This window comes from Bos indicus, chromosome 21 (genome assembly GCF_029378745.1).
Source record: "Bos indicus isolate NIAB-ARS_2022 breed Sahiwal x Tharparkar chromosome 21, NIAB-ARS_B.indTharparkar_mat_pri_1.0, whole genome shotgun sequence".
NCBI classification, from domain to species: Eukaryota; Metazoa; Chordata; class Mammalia; order Artiodactyla; family Bovidae; genus Bos; species Bos indicus.
The window spans coordinates 33,817,236-33,842,517 of record NC_091780.1 but is presented as its reverse complement, the minus strand read 5'-3'; the positions used below and the strand labels follow the sequence as shown (position 1 = coordinate 33,842,517).

At 51.6% G+C, this 25,282-nt stretch overlaps 1 protein-coding gene across 10 annotated transcripts in view; it reads left to right on the top strand.

Annotated features, from left to right (window-relative positions):
• PPCDC (phosphopantothenoylcysteine decarboxylase) overlaps positions 1 to 22,871 on the top strand; it is a 41,341-nt gene extending 18,470 nt beyond the window's left edge. For 7 of the 10 annotated variants that reach the window (XM_070775370.1, XM_070775368.1, XM_070775367.1 and 4 more), the window contains 5 exons: positions 120 to 215; positions 1,106 to 1,234; positions 4,822 to 4,990; positions 17,146 to 17,341; positions 22,496 to 22,871. In XM_070775370.1, coding sequence (XP_070631471.1) covers positions 120 to 215; positions 1,106 to 1,234; positions 4,822 to 4,990; positions 17,146 to 17,339 — 588 coding nt within the window. In that variant the 3' untranslated portion in view covers positions 17,340 to 17,341; positions 22,496 to 22,871. Of the gene's footprint in view, positions 1 to 119; positions 216 to 1,105; positions 1,235 to 4,821; positions 5,088 to 5,358; positions 5,977 to 17,145; positions 17,342 to 22,495 lie in introns of those variants that run through there. The other 3 variants (XM_019983871.2, XM_070775374.1, XM_019983873.2) reach the window with 3 other exon arrangements.
• Positions 22,872 to 25,282: the final 2,411 nt, after the last annotated feature.

The window sequence follows — 25,282 nt, the reverse complement described above, 5'->3', positions numbered from 1 at the left end:
AGGCTATGAACAAAGCTCTCACCTGGTCTGGCCTGGCCCTGTGTGGCCTCCAGGCTGGGGGCTCTGGTAACGGTTTCTGTTTCCTTCTCCCCCCGCCCCAACACTTTTCTTGGTGACAGCTGGAAGTAGCCGTGGTCACAACTGAGAGAGCCAAACATTTTTACAGCCCCCGGGATGTTCCTGTCACCCTGTACAGCGACGCTGATGAATGGGAGGTCAGTGCTGGGTCCCTGGGCTGAGTTCCCTCATGTCCATATCAATGGGACAGGACAGTCCTCCCTGCAGCCATGGTCCTGGCGGCCCGAGCAGACAGGCTAGGCTCAAGCCCGCGGTCAGGGCCTCTGGGCAGAGGCGATGAGGAAAACATCTGTCTAGCTTCTGGCCTGCAGGAGGCCCACAGTCTCCTCCCACCCCAGGCAGAGCTCAGCGTTGGCCCCGTGCCCGGGGTTGAGTGTCCTTGTACTTATCTGGGCTGATGAAACCACAGAGGAGCCCTGTTCCCACCACCCTCATCCACGTGGCTCCCAGCGTCGGGGCCGCCGGGAACGCCTCACTTCCCACGGCTGCCGGGCTGCCCTGCTGCTCTCCCGCGCCGGGGCAGGCACTGGTCGATTCACCAGACGTCAAGTGTGGGCCCCACAGGGGTGCCCTGCCAGGCATTTTTAAACATTCTCAGCCTAGAACATTTCTGGCTGGCCCGTCTCCCCCACCCCGCCCCCTCCATTTCTCACCGCCCAGAGCCTTTCCACTGGCTTGGACAACCCAAGCATCCGCCTCAAGCAGACAGGCCAGGACTTCCCTGCCAGATGTCAGTTCTCTTGAAAACCAAACCATAAAGGGAATAGCTCAGAGAGACAAGGGGCGTTTGTTTCCTCAGGCCTGGTTTCTCTCAGGCCGTTGGTGCCACAGCCAGGGTTCACCAGCGTAGCTGCAAAAGGGGTGGCAGTGAGCTGGGGTGGGGGGCATTCAGGTGGTCTCCTTTGGGTTCCTGACTCAGTGCCCCAGGCCTGTGTCAGCCCTCAAAACGCTCCGGCCCCTCCTCCCTCCACTCTGAGAGTGGCCGGCCCAGTGACCCCACTTCCCTCGCTCTTCCTTCCTTTGCCAGATGTGGAAGCGCCGATCCGACCCAGTTCTCCACATTGACCTGCGGAGGTGGGCGGACCTCATGCTGGTGGCGCCCCTCGATGCCAACACTCTGGGGAAGGTGGCCAGTGGCATCTGTGACAACTTGCTTGTGAGTGGCTCGCCGGGCCTGCCTCCCTCCCAGGGCCACGCTCACCGTGGGCTAGCTGCAGGCTTCTTCTGGACAGTCTTCTGACCTGGGAATCCCTGTATGGTGGGCTGGTTTGCTCAGAACACAGTCCTCTGGACCACCTTCCACCTGGCCGCCCCTATGCTCTGGCAGGTGGCCAGATGGCCCGGGTCCCGATGGGTGGACTTGACTTGCAAGTGCCCTCGGAGGTGTCCACCCCTCAGGCCCCTGGGTGCTCATGCCCATGGGCTGCCCTCCACATGCTTTCCCGCTTGCCTCCCTGCCCAGCTCTGTTGCCGGTTCCCCTTAGCTCTGCCTTCCCACTAGGACCTGGCTATCTATAGGGGCAAACAGATAAGAGTGTTTACCTCCTCATGGATCTCCCAGGCACACTTATCTCTCCTGTACTTTTAACCACAAGGCTGAGAGGTAGTTTCCCTGAAATTGTGGAAAATTAAAGGGGAAGAAAGGAGACAAGGCAAGAGGCTCGAGGTGGAGGAGAGGAAGAGAAGTCCAGCTGTAGAGTGGGGGTCATCTTCGGCCTGAAGGACCTCCAGGGAGCTGCTGTCCTTAAGGAGCCTTTGTTTACATGAGCATCTGGGTGTGTGCCCTATCCTTCCCACCTCTTTCGTATTACCCCCCTTCCCTCATTCATCCAGCTCTTTTACCTGCCAGGGACCAGGCCCTATGTGGACAGACACACAGGACACAGGGAGCTGACAGTCTGGAAGGAGAGGGTTTTTGGCCTGTGCTCTGGTATGTGCTATGTCAGTCCTTTGACAATGGAACCACCATGTTGCACAGTATCGGGCATACAGTAGGCATTCAGTAAAGGCTTATTGCATGTATGAGGTAATCAGTAATTTTGCTTCAGCTAACAGCAGAAGGTTTTTTCAGAGTTTAATATGACGAAATCACTAATGAAGCTGGGTCGAGGTTTTGGGGGTTAGATAGGGGGTTCGTCTCTCTGTTTGCTAGTTGATGGGTGCTTAAGGTATTTCTCGAAGAAGCTGCTAGTGATTTAAGTATTATTTGAATTAGATCACAGGTGATCAGAGGAAGAGCAACACACAGATCGTGTGGCAGGAGCAAGGGTGGGGAGTGCAGAGGAGGGCAGGCTTTGGGCTGCGTTGTCAAGAATGCCTCCCGGTGGGGCTGGCGCCTGGTTGACAGGACATCAGAACGAGTCAGGCTCCGGGTCACTTTCATCTAAGTGCGTCAGCACTGCGTGTAACCAGCACCATCTCACCAAATGTCCAGGCTTTCCTCTGGCTGGTCAGCAGCCAGCTGATGTGACAAGGCATGCTGATCTCTAGGAGCTAAGCCCCGGCCTGGGCTGACTCTCTGAGAGCTCCTTGCTCACTCCCGAAAGCTCTGCTTTCCTCTTTTCGTTAGAGCTGCCAGCGCTCCCTGGAATCTTTGGAGTTCCCTCCTACTGAGTTGGCTGAGCAGTAGAATGTGTTCCCAAGACCAGACCTGAGGCCCTTTGCCTCAAAGGTTTCACTTGAAGGTGCAAGTATTTCAAAGAACCGCAAATCCTACCAAGTTTAAACTGTTGTCGTCATGGTCTGTGGCTCTGTACTCTCTCGAAAGATGTTGTTTCCTTATATTCTCCCAAAGGAGCTTGCCCTGCTTCCCCCCTCCTTCAAACCTTCTCCCTGATATTGGGGTGCACACTGTCTAGATCTTGGGGTGCATGGCGCTGTGTGCTAAGTATGAACCTACGTTCCCAGTCTCTGGGCCCTGGGCCTGGGTGACGTGCATCTCTGTCTGTCCTGTGGCCCACTCAGGCTCTGGCCCTTCTTTGTACTAAATAACCAAGCAGATCCAGAAAGAGGAGATAACTTCCCTGGGTCACCGGTCTAGCTGGCAGCTGGTCTCCTATCCCAGATCCAGGCCTTCTGTCCGCCCAAGCAGATTCCCAGGGGCAGAGCCTGAGGTGCTACATACAGCGTTGGCCAAACAGAAATGACCGTGGGAACTGATGCCTCCTTTCAGTCCTCCTGCTGCCAGAAGGTTTGGTGGAGCTGTGGTTTGTCCGGGAAGCGCTGAGCTTTGTAATGAGATGGGAAAAGCTGGAGACGTGTGGGGCACAGAGGGGCTGAGTTTCTGCTCTGGTGGGCATGCTTTGCTTTGAGGGCATTTAGAAACTCCAGCCCTGCCACCACCCACCTCGCACGGAGTCAGGGGACTCCTCTAGGTATGCTCATGGCTTCTGCAGAAGCAGCAGGTGGCATGGGGCCAAGAGGAAGTGTGGACTGAAACTGTCCACTCACAGCCGGGTTGCCCCACCGCGAGGACTCGGTGGGGAGACAAGCGCTGTGTCTGAGATGACGCGAGCAGCCAGGGCCTGAGGCTGTGCTGACCCACTTCCTTCCTGTCACAGGAGAGGCCAGGGGCCCTGAGGAGGGCAGGCATTTTCCCTGGCCCATCCGTGGCATTGTTCTCTGGACTCCCCCTCTTTTCCCAGACAGCGTCCCCTTCAGGGAAGGGGTGTGCCCACCACTGGCTCCCCGAGGGGCCCACAGCCCAGGCAGAGGTGCCTGGAGCAGTCAGAGCCCAGGGGAGTGCACTGCTGTGGGCCCCTGAGTTTATTTCCCTCCGAGGCAGCCCCTGGCCCAGGGAGCCTGTCTGTAATAATAACAGGACCTACTATTTCTGGAGCCTGTATTTGTGCCAGGCCTGTGCAAAGAGCTTTATAAGCATTTTCACCCTCCATCCGCACGACCACCCAGGGAGAGGGCTTTTGCAGAGAGGAACCTCAGACTCCTGTCATGAAAGGACTTGTTCAAGTTCTCATGGCTAGTCACAGCAGAGAGCACAGCAAGATTTGAACCCAGGTCCACGTGATTGCAAAGCTCACAGCACTGAAGACTCTGAGCTGGTCTGTCCTTTTCATGGCTGCTCTGGTATTGACTTGGAGGGGCCTGACACCGGGAGGTGGTGAAACCGCACAGGGCAGTGGAGGACGGCATGGGCGCGGTGCAAAGCTTCACCCCAGATCACTGTCTGGGTGTCACCCTGGGTAGTGGCTCACCTCCTGGAAGTGCAGCTTCCCCTCGGTGAAATGGGACAGCAGCTTCTTTACAGGGTCACAGGGCGGGCTCATGTGGTAGCACGTGGGAGAGGGTCTGGTCCCGTGGAACCTGTTCTCATGGCCACGCTTTCATTGGCCTCAAGTAGAGCTAGTGTGGGGCAGACGGGCCCACCTACCGGGCATCCTGGTCCTCAGCTTTGCAAGAGCTGCTGCGAGGTATGGCTGGCTGTAGGGAAGACAGATACTTGGGCACCAGGAGCCCTTTCTGTACAGAACTGGAGTTATGCTTGGAGGTGGCTGGGCCATGGCCAGCGTTAGTGGAGCAGCTCCTGTATGTCGGGCCCTGTGTCAGAGCCTAGGGGGAGGTGAGAGGGACCCAGAGACACATCCTCGAAGTAACGAAACAGCAGACAGTGGCCCCCAGTCACCCCAGGCCTGCAGCTGGCTGTGGCCTGGAAGCAGTGGGTGACAGTTGGGAAGTCTGGGGAGGGGTGGCAGGCAGAGCAGCAGGCACGCCCCTCCTTCTTCACAGACCTGTGTCATCCGGGCCTGGGACCGCAGCAAACCCCTGCTGTTCTGCCCGGCGATGAACACCGCCATGTGGGAGCACCCCATCACCGAGCAGCAGGTGGGCCAGCTCAAGGACTTCGGCTACATCGAGATCCCCTGTGTGGCCAAGAAGCTGGTCTGTGGAGACCAAGGTGGGTGTCTGGCCAGGCTCACAGCTCATTCCTGCAGCCTCATATCCCAGCCCGTTGTGACCTCCAGCTCAGCTCTCTCACCTGGGAAATGGAAGTGGTAATTCCTCCCTCTTGGAGTTGTTAGGTAATGTGCCCAGTATCCTCCCTGGCATGCAGCCCAAACAGCTCAAGGTGGTTGCTGTAACCATTCCTGGGGCCTGTCCTGGGGGTGGGGGGGTCTCTGATGGGACTCAATGGATCTGGCTCAGGCCTGGTCCTGGCCTCAGGCACTGGGCTCTGGGTGGCACACTCGGGGAGCCCTGGGAAGGGGTGAGTGGGGGATGGTCCCCTGCCCGTCTGCAGGGCCACAGAAGAACTCTGCTCCTTAGGTCTGGGGGCCATGGCTGAGGTGGGCACCATTGTGGGCAAAGTGAAAGAAGTCCTGTCCCAGCGGCAGCTCCCAGCAGAGCTGAACCCAGGATTTCTGTCACCCGCGTCCCTCTGAACTCAGGAGGTGTTTTCAGGCCAAGTCGGTGAAGAAAGTGGACTTTGCCAAAATGTGGTGAAGACTTCTGCTTCCGCCGAGTAGTGGTCTGGCCTGGGCCTGCTCTGGAGCCTCCCAAGGGCCATGACCTGCCCCAGGTCAAAGTAGACCAAAGGCCCAGGTCCCAACTTCTTCCAACCGGGAGACACCTGCTTTCCCGAGTTCCTCCCCACCTTTTCCTAGGATGGGCACAGTAAGCCAGAGGACAAGCTGCGGAAGTGTGCCTGTGCTCTGGGAAGGGGACATAGGAGTGACCGAGAAACCTTGATCCAACGTCATGCCCAGGACTTGCCTTTAGAAGGAGCGACTTGACACCACAGCATCGACTGGAGACCCCGGGCCTGTGGAGCTTCAGCTCCTCAGTGGGCACAGGAAAGCCTGTGAGTTGGCCAGACTTTGAGATTTCCTGCAGACCATGCTGTGAGATTGGGGTGACTGAGAATAAAGAAAAGTGACCTTCTGAGAGACTGTCCTTCCTTTGCAGCCTGTCTGTGGTTTTAGAGGTCAGAGGCTGGGGGAGGGTCTAGGCTGGTAATTGACCATCATATGGTGGTTTGGGGCAAAGGACTCTGAAGCCAGACAGCCTCTCGTTCTGATCCCAGCTCTGCTGCGTGCCAGCAGCGGGACCTTGGCTCGGGACTCAGCCTTTCTGACCCTCACTTTCCTCATCTGTATTATCCTACCCTCATGGAATTGTTGAGAGGACTTAATTAGATAATGTGTATAAAATGCCCACCCTACTGCCTCTCACCCTGGAGGGGGGCATGGCAACCCACTCTAGTATTCTTGCCTGGAGAGTCCTCTGGACAGAGGAGCCTAGCGGGCTACAGTCCATGGGGTTGCAAAGAGTTGGACGTGACTAAAGCGACTAATACTTTGACTGCCTGTCACATAGTAAATGTCAAATAAAATGGGAAGTTAAAACTAGATATGTATTCATACCAGTGAGCTTTTCTAACGTTTACTGAAACAGACTGTCATTTTGGGAAAAACAAAATCGTGGACCGTAAGCAGATGTGCACTTTATATAAGTGACAGGGACACAGCCAGCAGGGTTGGACCCTGCCCTGGAACCCAGGCCCCCTGCTTCCTGGTGTCATCCTCATGAGCTTTGCTGTGCCTGAGATGGGGCCTCGGTGTCTGTGCCTGCCTCCGCAGCAGCATACTCCAGAGATAACAAGCTCTGCCCCAGGAGTCCTCCGCTACCCTGCCTTTGACCGACTGCTATCTGGTGGCTGCGTGTGGAGGAGCTTGTTTGACTGGAGCTGAAGTTGGGGCTGGCTTCTGGCCCTCTTGCCTTCCAGGCTGGTGTGAGTGGGTACCCCGCTGCATGCCCTCAGACCGCTGAAGGGTAGAAATGCCTTGGAAGGGCCTTGGGGTGGACCATTAAGAAGGCTGAGCACCAAAAAATTGATGCTTTCAAAATGTGGTGTTGGAGAAGACTCTTGAGAGTCCCTTGGACTGCGAGGAGATCAAACCAGTCAATCCTAAAGGAAATCAACCGTGAATATTCATTGAAAGGGCTGATACTGAAGCTGAAGCTCCAATACTTTGACCACCTGATTCAAAGAGCCGATTCATTGGAAAAGACCCTGATGCTGGGAAAGATTTCGGGCAGGAGGAGAAGGGGATGACAGAGGATGAGATGGTTGGGTGGCACCACCGACTCAATGGACATGAGTTTGAGCAAGCTCCGACAGACTCTGGGAGATGGCGGACAGGGAAACCTGATGTGCTGCAGTCCATGGGGTCGCAAAGAGTCATACACAGCTGAGCGACTGAACAACAGGAGGCCTGCTGGTGGTAACCAAGGCTGCCTCCAGCAGCTTCCTAGAGCCTTCGTCTCTGTAGCACCTGACCAAGTGATCCTTTGGGATAAAATTGCCTTAGGGCACTGAAGAAAAGAACCAACTTCTTTTGCTGGGTTGGGGGTCGGGCATGGAGAGGCCCTGGATGACTGAAATCCAGAGGCAGCCCCAAAGTTCTGTTTAAGTGGATTCTGACTTGTTCTATTCACATCACCCTTCCTTTCCCTCAGCAACCTCCTAACGAATGGCGAGGCTTCCAGTTTTTAAAAAGATCTTTTTGTCTATGCTGCATACAGCATGTGGAATCTTAGTTCGCCAACCAGGGATGGAACCCACGCACCCTGCATTGGAAGCTCGGAGTCTTAAGCCCTGGACCACGAAGGACGTCCCCTGAGACTTCCAGTTTTAGCAGAAAGTGCTGCAGAATGCTTGCTGTGTGCAAGGCTCTGTGCTGAGCACTTTAAGGAGGACAGTTGCTCAGGAAACCTGCTATAAGATGCCTGTTTAAAAATGTCACAGTAGAGAAGTTCATAGGCCTGTCGAACTGCTCAGAGCAGGACTGAGCCATGTTGACTGGAAGGAAAGAGATGACCCAAGGACGTGGGCCAGCTGGGAGTCCACCACTCCATCATGGCAGTCCTGCATTCTGAAGGAATGAGGATCTGGATAAATGGGCAGGGCCCGGAGAGCCCACGTGTTCCCTGAGCCACGCTGGAGCAGAGGAGAGGACAGTTAGGGCCCTGGCTGCATTTATCCCATCTGCCAGCGGGGTGCTGAGGTGGGACTGACAACCACCGCCTTCCCCAGGAAAAAGCTCTTGAAGTTGTCATCATCTTGGGTAGGCATGTTTCTCAGAGAAGGTGCTAGCTTCGCTGATGATTTTTATAGAATTCTGGAAGCTTGGCAGAATCGAACATTTGGTCTGAAATTCTCGCTGTTTGGAGTCTCTCTAGGCTGCCATGGCTGCTGCTGGGCAAGAGGCGGAAGTCTCCGAGGCCCTGCCTCCGCTCTGGACCAACTCCAGCTCATCCTCCACACAGCTGATGTGTCTCCCTGCCACCTCCCCCTGACCTCCAGGCAGTATCTTCTTGGCCTTCTGTGATCTGGCCCCTGTCTACTTCCTAGCTCCGCCCCTACCACACACCAGCTCTGCGGGTCTCCCTGTCTTCTTGCCAGACTGGACAACCTTGGCTGAGCTTGTTGCTTCTTGCCTTTGCATATGCTTTTCCACTTTTACTGGAAGATCATTCTTCTCCTGGCTGCTTCCCGCACACCTCCAGATTTACCTGGATGCCACTGCCTTTGGAAAGCCTTGCCTGGCCAACTCAGGCAGGAGAGGGCGGTCCTAGCCCAGGTTCCCATTGTGCCCCATCTTATTTATTATACCATGGAATTGCAGCAGTAAGTCTGTGTCTCCCTGAAACTGGGATCTCCTGGAAGGCAGGAGTTGTCCTGTTCCTTACAAAACCTGGGAAGTCATTCCAAGCTTTTTGTACAGGCGGGATTTTTAAAAGCTGTGTATTGGGGGCTGGAGGGGGATGAAGGAGGGGCTGTCTTGCTCCTTTGTCACCCAACCTAGGAGCCATAAAAGCAAAGACAGATAAATTTGACTACAGAAAAACAATTCCACCTAGCAGTAGCCCAAAGGCAAGGTTCCCAGATGGCACAGTGGTAAGGAATCTGCCTGCCAATGCAGGAGACACAAGAGACTGGGTTCAATCCCTGGGTTGGGAAGATCTCCAAAGAGGTTATATCAATTTACACTCCTACCAGCAAAGTATGAGGGTGCCATTTTCTCACCTTCACCAACCTAGTAAGTTGAAAACCCTCATTTCAGCTAGAAATCCCCTCCCTTTCCAGAACCACGGGTGTGGCCGAGGCCTTCAGCACAGCCTGGCTTCCCTGACTTAGCCTCTGGCTTCCTCCCCGACTCCAGCTTCTCAAGTCTCCAGTCTGTCCTGCATGTTCCATGCAGCAGGTCTTTACTGCACTCCACGCTCACCATGAGGCTGCCCTGCTGTCCAGCTCCTGACCCCCCAGCATGCAGAGTCCAGGACCCCACCCAAGTACCCACATAAACAGCGTGTCTCCACCCTCTGCCTCTGTTCTCACTACGCTGGCCCTCCAGCCTGAGTGCCACTCCCTCCAAAAGGCATCGCCTGGGTGCTTCTCAATTCTGAAAACTCATCTCAGTGTGACATTTTATCTGAACAAGTCTATTACGGAAGCATTGCATACAATAGTAAAGGACTGAAAACACTCGCCATGTAACAACTAAAGGCTGGTTAATGTGGTCCAGTGGTTAAGAACCTGCCTTGCAATGCAGGGGACGTGGTTATTGATCCCTGGTCAGGGAACTGAGATCCCACATGGCGTGGAGCAGCTGAAGCCAGAGTGCTGCAAGTACTGAGCCCACATGCCACAACCAGAGAGTCCAGGTCCCGCAGCAAAGATCCTGCGTTCTGCAACTAAGACCCGACCCAGCCAAATAAGAGAATATATTTTTTAAAAGGTTGGTTAAATAAATCAGGGTCATCCTTGCACTGGAACATCACACAGCCACAGTGAGGAAGCTCTCTAGGTTTGACCAGGGAAGATGTCCGAGATACATTATTAAACAAAACGCAAGATGGAGAATAATATATATTGCATATTAGCTTGTGTATTAAAAAAGCGAGAGAAAATGAGTATCTATTTGCTAGAATACCTATTGAAAAACAAGAATTCAGTCCATTGTTTGCCTCTCAGCAGGGGAGCTGAGTGGTTGAGAAACAAAGGTAGGCAGCTGACTTCATTTTAAGTTTTGAGCCAGATGAATATATTATCCACCACGAAAGCCGTAAATACATATGTTTTTTAAAGGGTTCCCTCTGCCCTTTATCCAGAAGTTGTTAAAAATGACTTGGCAGGGAGTTGATGCAAAGGACTTGGCAGGGGTATCTGGAGATTTCCATTAAGGCCTTTGGAATAGAAATGGTCTGTTTTTCTTGTCATGAGCTAATAATAGAGGAAGATGACATCTGAGTATCCCTGGGTGCTCCTTATAAGTTTTTGAGGTCCCTGATCTCAAGGAGCTAACGGTCTTATGGGAAGAAGACTCAAGGCCTTAAAACTTAAAACAATCAAGTGATGGAGAAGTGAAACTGTGTGACTTAGACTCTAAGTGCTGTGATTCAGAACTGAGAAGCAGCCAGGCGATGCCTTTTGGAGGGAGTGGCACTCAGGCTGGTGCTCCCTGGAGGGCCAGTGTAGTGAGAACAGAGGCAGAGGGTGGAGACACGCTGCCACGTGTTGAAGGTACCTGGGTGGGGTCCTGGACTCTGCGTGCTGGAGGTCAGGAGCTGGACAGCAGGGCAGCCTCATGGTGAGCATGGAGTGGGATAAAGATCTGCTGTTGGAGCATGCAGGACAGACTGGAGACTTGAGAAGCTGGAGTCGGGGAGGAAGCCAGAGGCTAAGTCAGGGAAGCCAGGCTGTGCTGAAGGCCTGGGCCACACCCGTGGTTCTGGAAAGGGAGGGGATGCAAAAGAGTTTTTTCCTTCATGATGTGAAGGAAAATCAGCAAGACTAAGGTGTTAGGCTTCCCTTGTAGCTCAGTTGGTAAAGAATCTGCCTGCAATACAGGAGACCTGGGTTCAGTTCCTGGGTTGAGAAGATCCCCCGGGGAAGGAAATGGCAACCCACTCCAGTATTCTTGCCTGGAGAATCCCATGGACTGGGAAGCCTGGTAGGCTATAGGCCATGGGGTCGAAAGAGTCGGGCACAACGGAGCAACTACACCACCACCACAGAAAGTGTTAAAACCACAGTCCTTGTGGCAAGTAGGGGGAAGGAGAACTTAATGACAATTGTGCCATGGTGGTGCAAGACTTATTAACGGTTCCCAGTCCCACCCACTAAAAAGAATTTTGCTTTGGGACTTCCCTGGTGACGCAGTGGTTAAGAGTCCTCCTTCCGACACAAGGGATGCTGGTTCGATCCCTGATGGAGGAACCAAGGTCTCACACGCCGCAGGGCAACTAAGCCTGAGCACCTCAATGAGAGAACCCACACACCGCAACCTGAGCCCTGAGCCCGCACACTCTAGAGCCCCTGCTCTGCAACGGGAGAAGCCAGCACGTCACAACTAGAGAAAGCCTGCTCGCCACAACGAAGACCCAGCCCCAGACCAGCTTATCACAGTGTTTTCTCAGGATTGTTCAGCCTGCCCTCATGGTTCCTGAGCATTTTGTGTAGAATTTGGGGAAAAATGGATTGAGATATAGAACTGAGGAGATGGGAAGAAAGGGGAAGGAATCTTACTTTTTGGGTTGGTCCCAGAGTCTCCTTTACTGTGACAGATTCTGGTAATGGGTAAAGGGAGAAAAAAGGAAAGCGTGGAGCAGAGACTTGGGGAACTTCATCCTGAAGACCTGAGAGGAGCCAAGTGGAGGGAGGCCCGCAGAGCCATGCAGGTGGCCAGAAGTTGGGCTACAGTTTGGGAATTGACTTAATAGAGTTTCCGAACTGCTAAGAGGTGCAAGGAGGTGGGGATGGGGAGTAAAAGGATTTTTGAGGAAGGTTGCTGAGGATTGTGAGTTTGACAGACTTTAATGTTCTTCAAGAAACTCAAGTAAAGATTGGGTATTTATTTATATTGAAGTATAGTTGATTTACAATATTGGTTTCAGGGATACAACACAGTATTTTTATAAATTATACTCCATTTAAAGTTATTATTTAAAATGGCTATATTCTCTGTGCTGTGCAATATATCCTTGTGGCTTATTTATTTTATACATTGTAGTTCCCTGATAGCTCAGTTGGTAAAGGATCCACCTGCAGTGCAGGAGACCCCGGTTCGATTCCTGGGTCGGGAAGATCCACTGGAGAAGGGATAGGCTACCCACTCCAGGATTCTTGGGCTTTCCTTGTGGCTCAGCTGGTAAAGAATCTGCCTGCAATGAGGGAGGCCCGGGTTTGATCCCTGGGTTGGGAAGATCCCCTGGAGAAGGGAAAGGCTACTCACTCCCGTATTCTGGCCTGGAGAATTCCACGGACTGTATAGTTCATGGGGTCTCAAAGAGTTGGACACGACTGAGCAACTTTCACTGTAGTTTTGAAACAGGAGGGAAGGGGGCCGGGCACAACCTTTAAAGAATAACATAGCTCAAGGATATGACATAAACTGATTAGAACCAAATAGGTCCAAGGTGGTGGAAGCTCACCTTCCACCAGACCTTGAGCCTCAGTATAAGCTCATTGTAACACATTAGCACGCTACATGACACAGCTACAGGCGCCGTGACAGTTGTAAGGCCAACCACAAAGGTCAAAAGTAGGCAGTGGCCCAATTCCTGGAAACTCCTACCCCTTCCCCAAAATAGCTCGAATATTCCTCCCACTCATTAGCCTATAAAATTACCCACCCTATAAAAACTGACAACCTTATATCCTGGTGCTGCTCTCGCCTTCTGAGATGGCCCACACTCTGTAGAGTGTGTTTCTCTCTAAATACTTCTTACCTATCACTTTGTCTCTCACTGCATCCTTTCTGTGATGAGACATCATGAACTTGAACTTCATTAAGTCCTGAGACCAGGAGTGATCTCAGTTAAAAGCCCATGAGTCCAAGTCCCAGTCTGAGTTACAGTTTCAGTTTGCACCTCCTCATCCCCTCTCCCTATCTTTTCCCTCCCCACTTTCCTGTCCCCACTGGAAATCACTCGAATACTAGGTCTTTTAAATGTCTTTGCCAGTGTGTGCTTCTCTGGTGTGTTGACATGGCAGGATTGAGCCATATGAAGCCCTGGATTATATCTGGGTTATGTGTATGCGTTGTGTGGTCCTTATACTGCTGAGAGTTTCATTGAACTCTAAACACAAAGCCTCATAATAGAATCAACCAGTATATTTAATTCCATTTTATAGATGGGAAAGTGGAGGTCACCCAGCCAGTTTCTCTTTCTGCCCTGAAGCCACCTGCAAATAGACTGCTGCTGCTGCAGAACAGAACTTCCATCCTTGTTAGCGTTTACCTCCCTGGGACCTGTGGAAACACCCCCTCCGCCACACACCATCACCACCACCAGATACCTTTTTTCAGTCCCAATTTAGCAGCTGCTTCTGTACATTTCCCATCCTGTAGCTTCCCTCATACATACACTGTGGTTTCTTGGGCAGCACGAAAATCCGAAATGTCACGCAACTGCCTCTGAACAAAGAGCCCTAGAGTCAGCTCCCAGTGACTGACAGCTTGTTTACACCAAGAGCTTCCTGGTGGAACCAAATATTCCATAATATTCGAAGCAGGCTTGGTGCTGCCTGGGGCAAGGCAAGGGCGAGGAGCAGGCCAGGAGAGCTGCTAGCTGTCTAATAGCAAAGGAATGCCAGCAGTATCACAGTAGGCGGCTGAGAGGGCAAGGGCCAGATGGGAGATGAGAACTTCCGGGCCTTTGGAGGACAGCTGCTAATCCAGGTGTGATCTAGGAGTATGTCAGTTACTTACTGTAACAGGCTGGCCTCATGGCAGCTTTATCTGCTACAGTGACATGGTAACTGTTTGCCTGCTGGCCTAGATAGCAAGTCACTGGGACTGGAGGACCTGCAGACTCCTTTTGGGGCCTCTGGATTCCTGGAAAAGGGTTGGGGGGAGAGTTCAAAGGTGCCTTCTGTTTGTGTGGGCAAGGTAGATGAGGGCTGAAGGGTTTCCGGCTATAGCGATTGGCTTGGAAGCCTCCCACAGAAACACGTGGATGCACGCAGGAAGGAGAGGCTGGAATGCTCCTCAGCCTTCAGGGAGCTTGGGGGTAGAGGTGAAGATCATCTTATTTTGGGGAGAGATCAGGGCTTGGGGGCTCATATATCACTGGGAGCTTCTGAAATCCACTCTCTTTGGTAGTGGAGAAGTTGAGCTCTGGAGCCCCATAGTAGGGGGAGGAGAGGAAGCTGGCATGATGGGAACCAGGGAGGGAAGGCCATGGAAGGGTGCTCATGTTTATCTAGCACCTGACCTGTGCCAGATACGTGCTTTGCTTACCTTATTTCATTTCATCCTCTAAGCAGCCTTCAAGATAGGCATTGGTATCCCCATTAAAAATAATAATAACCTGAAGTTCAAAGAGAAGGAAATAAAAGTCCTCCCAACTGCATACGAAGCCATGGCCTCTTAGAAGGGAAAGGAGAAAGTGTTATGAAGCTGCTCACATAGCCTAGACCTGAGCTGGGAACAGAGAGAGACGCGAGTAGGCTGACCATGCATCTTGTTGTCGAAGGCGGGCTCTTCTGAGAGTGAAAAGGGGCAGTAAATATGCCAGGACAATAGGCATCAAGTGGGACTGTCCTGGGAAAACCAGGATGCGTGGCCCCCCTGCCACAGAGCACCTGAAGGAAGTACTGTTCAGAAGCCATGTCCTGTGAAGTCACAGCTACCATTTATGATGTAATCCTCACAGCAATCCCTAAGGGAGAGTGTATCATCCCATTTGACAGATGAACAGACTGAGGCTCGAAAGCATCGCTTCACTTTCTCAAGGTCCCACAGCTTTTAAGTGGGGAAGATCTGGCTGGCTGCAACTCCTGGTTCTGGCTATGAGTCACGCTGCCTCCCAGGCTCAGGGCTTTGGAGGAAGACCAGAGAAAGAGACCAACTGGAGAAGCAGAGGTAAAGGGCTTGGGTCTCGGAGTGTGAGAGACCACGTGGCAGCCTCTGTGTGGCCTCTTCCAGGACGTCACGGGAGCAGTGGCTGGGGACAGTAGGGTGCTGGGGCAGGGTGGAGGCCCCAAAGGCTTCTGCAGCCTGCCCTGATCTTCCTGGACCTCCAGGGGGCAGTGGCCAAGGCCGGAATTTCTAGGGGAAAAAAAATCATCATTATGTTGCCGCATGTCTATGACTGGTGAACAGGAACACTGAGAAATTGAATGGTAGGTATCCCGGAGTCAGGACTGTCCCTTCTGGTCTATCGATCCCTTTTCCTTCCAGCTCAGTCCCTCTGGGGCTCCTGGAGAGACTGTGGGGTTTGGGATGCAGGAATACTCTAGGTCAGGGGCAGAAAGCCTGCAAGGTCACGCACATGTGGAGGGTTTGTGAGCCTTGGGGTTAGTTCCTGCTCCGTTCTCCAGCCAGCCTGACATTCCAGGAATGGATCAGCAGCCATAACACAGACAATGGAGGGCCCGGTCCAAACCTCAGATGACTTTGCAGGCTCCTTAACTCATTGCATTACAGGTGGATGGGCAGGGAATTGGACACTGGTCATCCCACCAGTCAGAACACACCACCTGTGTGCTCAGACCTGGGCTGACAGGGCTGATAAGGGAAGAGAAGTCCCTGCCCTAAGGGATGACGAGTCGCCCTGGGGTACTTCTCTCAAGTACAGTAGCCTGTGGCCTCTGCAAGTTAATGTTGCATAATCAAGGGTTGATCATGTTTCTTCATTCATAAATCTCTTTAAAAAATTAATAAACTTCATTTTTTAGAGCGGTTTTAAGTTTACAGGGAAAGTGAGTGGAAAGTGCAGAGAGTTTCCATACGCCTTCCTCTCCTACATGCACAACCTCCCCATATTCATTCATTTCTCAAATTCTGTGTTCCACACACTGTCGTGGACCAAAGGCCCAGCCCTATCATCAAGGAACGGGGAGGGAGGAAGCGATGGAGGTAAGTAGGCTTAGGGTGCCAAGGGAGCCCAGCAGAACAGTCCACCCAGCCTGCAGGGGTGGTCTGAGGAGTGAGGAAGGGCCTCAGAGGAAGTTCCCAAAGCGTTAGTCTCTCCGCTGTGTCTGAGTCTGCAACACCACGGACTGTGTAGCCTACCAGGCTTCTCTGTCCATGGGACTGTCCAGGCAAGAATGCTGGAGTGGGTTGCCATGCCGTCCAGGGGATCTTCTCAAACCCAGGAATTGAACTTGCATTGCAGGCAGATTCTTTACTATCTGAGCCACCTGGGAAACCCTGAGGAGATTCCACCTGGGCTGAATTCTAAGGGTGTGGGCATTAGCAAAGAGTAGGGATGGCAGGATTGGGGTGCAGTGTGTACAAAGGCCTGAGGCCAGAAGGCGCACTTGACCCAGATTCCGTAAAGCCCAAAGCTAACCCTTTTAGTCTGAGGAGGAAGGGTCCAGGTAGGCCAGAGTCGGTGGGAGAGGCTTACCAGTGTGGATGGGGCCAGCACTGGCCTTGAAATAGTTAGAAAGCTCAGGCACTGAATTGTGCAATTTGTGACTTTAAATGTGTCCTGAAGATGCTTCAGGGGCTTTCACTGTTGCCTCAAGTGCCAGCCCCTTGAGGACAGGATGGGTTTTTCTGGTGGCCCCGGGCTAACCCCTGCTTCGCCTCTGCCCAGATACAGCCTTGACCAACAGTCTCACATCTCACCAGGAAGCAGACAAAGCCCACCTGGCAAAAGTAAGGGGCCTGGAAGGGCTTCTCGGATCATGTCAGGCTTTCTCCATTTATTCATCCCTGGTGGTAGTTCCAAGGGAAGAGGGGTACGAGGGAAAGGAAGCCTTTTCTAACAGAGCAGGCTGACCAAGGCACAGGGAGAGCGAGGACTTGCACCCCTGTCTGCAGCATTCAAGAGGCAGCGCCTGAGCCCCCTGGGAGGGACAGCCACCAGGACCGGATTAGGGGAGGATGCCCATGCAGCCGAGCCTCAGAGCCTTGCTCACTTGGTTAGAAAGTGCAGACAGTAAAGTATGCCCTTTTCCTGTGGCTCTGAAAGAGGAATGAGGATGAAGGGGCTCTGAGGTCATCAGGGAGCAAAGATAGTCCTGGACTAGACTAGACTGGAGAATTCCCAAAGGAATCCTGCAGTAAGAGCCAAACTTCTTCCCCGCCCCCACAGCTCTGCCTGCAGCCAAGGAGCCCCACCTCGTGATGAGAACCTGCCTGTTAGAGGTATTGGGCCGTGAACACGCCCCTCTCACAAGCTTCCGGGTGAGGAGACTCACCTGTGCTGAGCCCTGTGTGCTAGGCACACATGACTTGTACTTCATCTGTCATCCTGTGAGGCGCGCACTGCCACCATCCCCATCTTAGTGGTGAGTAAACTGAAGCTGGGGGAGGTGAAGTGACTCACCAAAGGCACAAACTTACAGTAGTGGGTAGAAGGGAATAAGGTGAGCAGAGGCCCAACGGGACAGGGCCTGGGGCCAAAAGCAGTTGGCTGTGGGAAACCAAGGCACGTGCCTATGAAATGAGAACTTTCTCCCTTATGAGTTGAAGTGAACATACAACAAGGCACTTCGCTTCCCCCAAAGTTTGGGCTGAATTAATAGTGGCAAAGCATGCAGGTCAAAGGAGGAGATTGTTCCTCCTTCTTGCTGAGACTACCTGAAGGGCCAAGATCCTTTCAGGGCCCCCACTGCCTAATAGCCAGAGAAGAGCCAGCACGCTGTACCAGACTGGATGGACAGGGAGGAGCAGCCTGGGGAGACCGGTATATCCCAGACTTCTGAGGAATCTCCTGGTGGCAGAGTTCAACCCCAAGGGGAAAACAACCTGGAACTTAGGAATTATGAAAATGGAGTGAAAAATGTGAGGTAGTGAGCCTCTTATGCTGGGAGCAGATGCCAGAAGACCAGAGATGCGGAGAGGGCTCCTGCCTAGCCTAATGGGTGGTCTAGATTCAGCCCTCTCATTGATGGAGCACTTCGTGTCCACCTTTCCACCACACATGTCCAGCAAACACAGGGGTTTAGGCCACACAGATGATGCAGCTGACCCTGCCTAGCCTGGGCTGGGCTCTAGGTTTGTTCTGCGATTCTGCTTAGACTGCTTTGGGGAAACCAGGCATTAGCAATGTTGGAGGCCTTGGACCTGTGAACTGGCCACTGCTGGACTATCTGAGGTCACCTTTTTCAGAAAGCTGAATATTTTCTAGAGCCCTGGACCTTCCAGCTTCCCATCATGGAGTCCCCACTCAATCAGAACCTAGGAGAAGCCAACAAACCGCTGCCCCCCGTCCCCATCACCTGTGTGGACACCAGGACTCCCCAGAGCACCCTGATCTCCCGAAAGAGAGGGCTTCCCTGGCCCTCACACCTCACAACTCTCACTCTTGATCCCCTCTGTCTCTGACATTCTGTAGTCCCCAGCCTTGGCCCTTTTTCTTGACAAGGGCTCCAGCCCACGTCCACTGCAACTTCCCACTGCCATCCACCAGCCTCCAGACCTGGCCCCCTTAATGGTTCTCTCACCTGTCTTCTGCTCTCCGCTTGGCCTGTCTAGTCTCTGCCGAGTTTGAGGGGCTAGGGCCAGTGATGATTTTTTAATTGAATTAGAGCCTATAATATGCAACCCAGATCAAGCTAGAGAACACTTTCATGTCCATCCTTTTAAAATGGCTCCATCCCCTAGACTCCCACAGCTTTATTATTGGACACTTGGCAGCTGTTGCCTTTTATTCCAGCTAGCCGCAGGAGGGGAAGCATTCTGGGAGCTGTTTGATTGGAGGTGCCCCTTGAGGCCCATTAGATGGAGGGGTGTCGAGTTTCCCAGGTGTGTCTTAGCGTATGTGCTCATTCGCCCCCTCAGAAATGCGGGAGAGGTGACAGATGAAGGATGGGGTCACGGGAGTGCAAGAAAAGCCCTGAGCGCCGCATATGCTGGTTCTGCTCAGGTGACCGGCCACCCCAGTGTGCTGTGTGTAGGCCTGGAGGCACACATTCCCAGCAGAAGGTTCACGTGTGTAGAACTCTGTGTATAGAATGCCCTTTCTAGAGGGCACTGGCTACAGCATGGGGCTGGCCAAGCTCTTATCCTGGGCCCTGGGACTTCAGGCTTGAGCACCCACCATGGCAGGATCAGATAGATAGCTGAAGGAAGAGGGCCAGGCCCAGCTCCGGGAGCCTTTGAAGTCAGATGCCTGGTGCAGAATGTTCTGAGGGAGGCAAGAACACACAGATTCTCGGGTGGAGGCCAAGACTCCCGCTGCTGGCCTAAGGGAGTCTATCCCTGTCTCCTGCTTCAAGGCCTTGGGAGACGGTGCCCTCCAGGAAATAGAGCCACGGCCTGGGCTTGAGCAGAAGAATGGGCACAGCAGGAAGGAGCTGGAGGGAAGTGGGAGGCACGGTAATGTGGGGATGGGGTGTGGTACATGAAGTTCAACAGCTGTTCTGAAAAACCGTGTCTCCAGTCTATTGGAAGACTTGAAGACTCACTCCCTCTTTGCTCTAGGCAGAAAGGAACCTCTTCTCTGAAGTCCAGATGCCAGTTGTCACTGAGGGTCTTCCTCTTGGGTGGGTTCTGAGTCCCTCAGATTATCCTGTTCCTGTCTTATCTTTTTGATTGTAGTAAATATTTAGGGGTCTCACCCAAGGCTTGGGGACACTGGGTGAATCTAATTTTACATCATATCCATTAACTCAAGGCTCAGAATCTGATTTTACATCATATCTGTTAACTCCCAGGTCCATCTGACACCAAAATTTGCTTTAAGGCAGCATGGTGGCAATGTCATTATGAGGATGGGCTGTCCCTCCATGGTTAGTAGAGGCATGATCACAAGCATATGCTGTTAATAGGGAAGGAGAGAGAGAAGGAAGAGAAGTGCATACCAATGTCAGTGTAGATTATAAGGATTGAGGTGTCTTAGATCAGCCTCTGAATCGGGGAGGCTGGGATATGAACATTTCCTGAGGACCTGTGGTGTGCCAAGCACTTATGTATAATCAGCAGGTATATTATTATTTTTATTTTACTAAGAGGAAAGATGATGCATGGAGGATTTACCCATTCGGAGTGAAAAATGTGGAGATGGGTTTTTAGCCAGGTGTGGCCACGTCCAAGGTTGGCCCTCTTTCTTCTCCATGGAAAGTGATCTCCAGTTGCTATGAGTATGCCTTCAGGATGGGATGTCAGCCGCCAAATAGAGAGCTAGTTTTCAGACATTTGAGGGAAGTCTTTAACATGTAAGAGAGGCCAAAGCAACAGAAAAGGGGAATGTCTCTGAGATTTGATTTGGTGGCACCAATGTACAGAGAGGCTGAGCTTTTGCTAACAGTAAAAAGAGTTAGATCCCTGCTTTCTCTCTCCCCTCCCAGGTCATTGGGAAAAAAGCTCCACTCTAGGCAGCTGCAGTGAAGAACACAGGGTTCCCTCTATCCCCAGTGCCCAGCTTAGAGGTGCAGGATCTCCCTGGGAGTGGCAGGCCACCAGCATGTCTCATCTCCCTCACCTCTGTGTTGAGGTGTATTCCAGGTAAGAGTAGCTGAGAAGCCTGGGGCCTTTTTCCTCAACCCATTTCCAACTCACAGTGGAATGTCTACCCTAGTCATGGAAGCCAGAGGATACTGAGGCCTTGACTCTCTCACTTATAGAGAGGAGGTTGCATTCTAGGAGAGGCTAGTTTAGAAGACCAAAGGCTACTGCCCCAACCCAGCATCCTTATAAAGCAGGGATAGCACTCCAAGACACTAGTTTCAGAGCAGTGGTACAGAGGTTTTGTACAAAGACAGAGGAAGTCCATAAAAACTCTGATGCTCTCCTCAAGGGAACTGGCTTTATTTGCACAGAGTGGGGGGAAATTCAAGCATGTCGGTGCTCTCAAAACAATGGAGATATTGGTGGTAAGCAATTAAGTCTGGTAGTGCTTTGAGAAAAGCTAGCTAAAAATTAGACCAACTAGAAGTTTGTAGAGAGAAGCAAAGAGCTAATTGAGAAAAACCCTCCTGAGATCAGAACAAACTTCAGAGACTAGCCTCAAATACTACTCCAGTCACCAAAAACTTGGCCTCTCTGTACACTGATGCCAAATCCAATCTGGGAGACAATTTTGAAGTAGAAAAGGATAACTTTATTACTTTACCAGCAAAGGAGGACACACCAAGCTTCTGCCTTGAAAAACTGTGTCCCAACCTGAGAGGATCTGATGAAGGGTTTATAACAGTGATTCAAAAGTGGGATATCTAACAAGATTAGGGTGTGTGTAGGGCCTGTACTCCTTTAATCCCATCTCAAGTGGTCAGGTCTAATATTGAAGAGCTTCTGTGGTCCCTTTAATCTGGCTTCAGGTGGTTTCTTGGCTTCCTCTCTTGATTAGCAACTGTACAAATTTGCCCTTTGGAACTCAGAGAAGGTCATGAAGGCTGGAGTCTTGCCTACAAGAAATGAGGGACAGAAAATCGTCCTTGCCTGGGAGCCCCACAGAGCCTTACTCTGTTTCACTTCTGCAAAGGGACTTCATTTCTTTGGATCAGACTGTAGAAGCTTCCAGAAAGTGACACCAGATCTTATACAAAGGATCAGGAATCAGGTCGGCATCAGATCTCTTAATAGCAATATTTGAAGCCAGAAGTCCTCAAAGCAATGCCTTAAAGATGCTGAAGGACCCATCCAAGGTATCAATAGAGTGTGAGAAGAGAATGTAGATATTTTCAGATAGACAAGGTTTGAAAAACTTTATCTCACATGCAAGCTTCCTCAGGAAGCTACTGGAGGATGTGCTCCAGCTCACAGAAGGGCATAAACCAAGAAAGAAGAAATAAGGACCCACTACTGAGAATATGGAGGCAAGAAGAATGGAATTTTCTCCAAGTGGGAAAGGGTCCCAAGCAATCCAGAAGGATGTCTGTGTGGCTTTCCCTCCCTACCTCTCCCAACTCCCACACTGGCCTTTGTAAATAAATGGTGTGGTCTTTGTTGTGAAGAAAAAGAAGAAGAAATAGAATGCAGGAAAAACAGAGATCATTAAGGGAAGAAGCACAGGATGACAGCTGTGGGGCTGATCTAGAGCTGTTAGTTCAGATGGAGGCAGGAAAACCAGGGGCTCCAGGAGGGGTATCTCAGAGTGAAAAAAATAAGGAATTATAGTGAAAATGTGTATTGAGAATCATTTTACAGGACTTTTGCAGGGTGTGGGATGTGTCGAAAGGAAAAAAAAAAAGCAAATGAAAAAACGAGTCAACAATTCTGAAGAAGAAAAGTTTACAAAGCAAGGAAAGGTATTTATGAAGAAAGGAAAAGAAAGGTATGAAGAAAGGAAAGGAGAGCATATTACTTGGCTTAGCAGTGAGCACTATTTACTGATTGTGAATGTAACCAATAAATGTGGTGTTATGATATCAAAAGGAGAGGAAAGAGTGTAAGTGAATCTCATCTGTCAGGAGAGGAATGCCAAGAGATAGTATCTAAACTGGACTTCTCTGAGATAGAAATAATAGCAATAAATGCTTTATTTTGTTGTTGTTTTTCAGTTGCTCAGTCATGTCTGACCTTCTGCAACCCCATGGACTGCAGCACGCCAGGCTTCCCTGTCCTTCACCATCTCCCAGAGCTTGCTCAAACTCATGTCCATCGAGCTGATGATGCCATCCAACCATCTCATCCTCTGTCATCCCCTTCTCCTCCTGCCTTCAGTCTTTCCCAGCATCAGGGTCCTTTCCAATGAGTCAGTTCTTTGCATCAGGCAGCCAAAGTATTGTAGCTTCAGCCTCAGCATCAGTCCCTCCAATGGATATTCAGGATTGATTTCCTTTAGGATTGACTGGTTTCATCTCCTTGCAGAGATTTTTGTCTTCTGATTTTTGTCTCCTAAATAACTGAATGAGTTGAAGTGGTCACTTCAAAAGAGCAGTGACATAGGAGAGTGCTGTCTTTGTTCTAACACTTTAGCACAGTTTGACTCTGCAAACATTTTTTGCACATGAGTTTGGGAAGATAAAAATTAACTGAAAGACAGATGAAGAGAAACCATGATAACAGTAAGGGCCTTCCCTTTTGAGATGCTCCCATCCTCTGAATTCTTTTAAAACAGCAATCGGGGAACTTCCCTGGTGGTCCAGTGGTTAAGAATCTGCCTTCCAATGCAGGGAACTTGGTTCAATCCCCAGTTGGGGAAGTAAGCTCACGCATCACAACTACTGAGCCCTCGTACTGGAGAGCCTGCATGCTGCAAGGAAAGATCCCACATGCCGCAGCTGCAACTAAGAACCAATACAGCCAAATTACAAAAAAAAAAAAGATTCATAATCTATGCAAAGAAAAAAAACTGAGCAAACAACCCCACCCATCTTTTCAGCCATCTCCTAAAGTGCATTCTCACCCTGCGAGGCAGGTATGGATAAGGGTTCTTGTGAGGGTCAAAAGGGATGGTGTTTCGTAAAGCATGAAGCTGTCATATAGTTTAGATTCTGGTTATCAGGCAGGGCAGAAATAAAAACCCCCATGTCGTACACAGGAAAACAGAGACCCTCCCTTCCACCCCAGACTTCCCACAACTTACCTGGCTCCGAGCCCCACCTGGAGGGAGATTAATGTGAGGGCCCTTCATGTCATCAAGGCTCAGTTCTCATTCTGGCGGTACTCTGAGCACTGACCCTGGTCATAGACTGATCCCTGGTCCTGGTTGCAGACTGAGCCCCCATAGCTTGCCACTAACTCCCTTAGAAACGTTCACAACCAAACCTAAGTTGGGCTTGGCCGAGAAGAATGTATGGCTGGGTTCCATTCCTCTCCAGTGCTGTCTCAGGGGCAGGGTTGGTGCAGCTGCGGCCTGGCTAAACTCTCTGGCGTGGTTTCCCTTCATCCTGGACTAGATTCAAAGCCACCGCCTGTGCCCAGTCCATTTCTGTCCCCTCCCACTGGTCCTCCTTGTGGGGGATGGTGGGGCCCATGGTACACTCTGAGCAGAGATTGTCTGTGATGAGTCATCCTTGTTCATAACAAAGGAGTCTGGCATGAACAGCACTTTTTCTGACTTCTCTGCTGCAAGGGAAGTGAAGTAAAGTGAAGTCGCTCAGTTGTGTCCAACTCTTTGCGACCCCATGGACTGTAGCCAATCAGGCTCCTCCGTCCATGGGATTTTCCAGACAAGAGTGCTGGAGTGGATTGCCATTTCCTTCTCCAGGGGATCTTCCCGACCCAGGAATTGAACCTGGGTCTCCCACATTGCAGGCAGATGCTTTACTGTAGGAGCCACCAGGGAAAGTCCCAAATCCACGTGTTCAAGTACAGCCTTGAACTGGCTGTTTCCCACCCTGGACTCTTCAATCCAGTTCATTACCAGGGAAGCATTTCTCCAACATGATTTCCAGGAGTTCCCAGAACACTGGCTTGTTGTAGCTGCTTCTCTGCACGTAGTGACCGGCACCTCCTCTGAGCATCGTTTATGGTCAGATGGGAAGCAAGGCTGACTTCAAACCCTCTCATCTCTTATCAGTCCCAGGAGAGGTGAAAGGTCAGGAAAGGGGCAGTGGCAGACGCTGGGCCTGGGAAAGTTGGAGGGTGGGTGGGGAGACAAAGGGGATGGGTGGGGGGCAGGCACAGGATCATGGTTTTGATAAACTTGATTTACTACTGGGTCACAAATGTCAGGGCAGTCAGGAAGCTGAAAGACTTCCTCTCCTGCCCCTGTGTCAGACAGATGGAAAAATGAGGTCCCTGGCAGAGGAATGTTCCCAAGATCCCACAATGACTTTGGATCAGATTAGGGAGCCAAGGGGTGGATTATTTATGCTGAGAATCAGCCTCGGGCAGAATGGCACAGATTCCACAGCCCCTAAAGCCAGAATAGGACTCTTGAGGAAGGCCCTAGGGGAGACGGAGGAAAGACTCCAGGGAAGGAAGACCTTCCTGATTATCTAAATTATCAGCTCTGGGACCTCTGGTTGGAGGGGACACAGGGTCACAGTTTCTCATCACCAGATGCATGGCAAGATGCAGGCTGGACCGTACTGTGGGAATGTGCCCACAGTGAGAGGAGCTTGCTTGCTGTCTTGGCCATGTTTCTCTTTGTGGGATTGGAACCAAGTTGTGTTCCTCACAATCCTAGGGTTCCTTTGCTTGACCTAAGGGTCTGCTCTCCTTTCTGAGCCCTCAAGATCCAGAACAGCTCCCCTGAGTAGCCCCAGAGCTCTGCAGCTGCCCCTGGCTGGCCACAGGGCCCTGGAGACACCTCGACCCACAGTTAGAGTATGTATTTGAGGAAGAAAGTTGGGAGAGGGCCACCTTGGAGGTTGTTTCTTACAGGGACAGATTAGGTC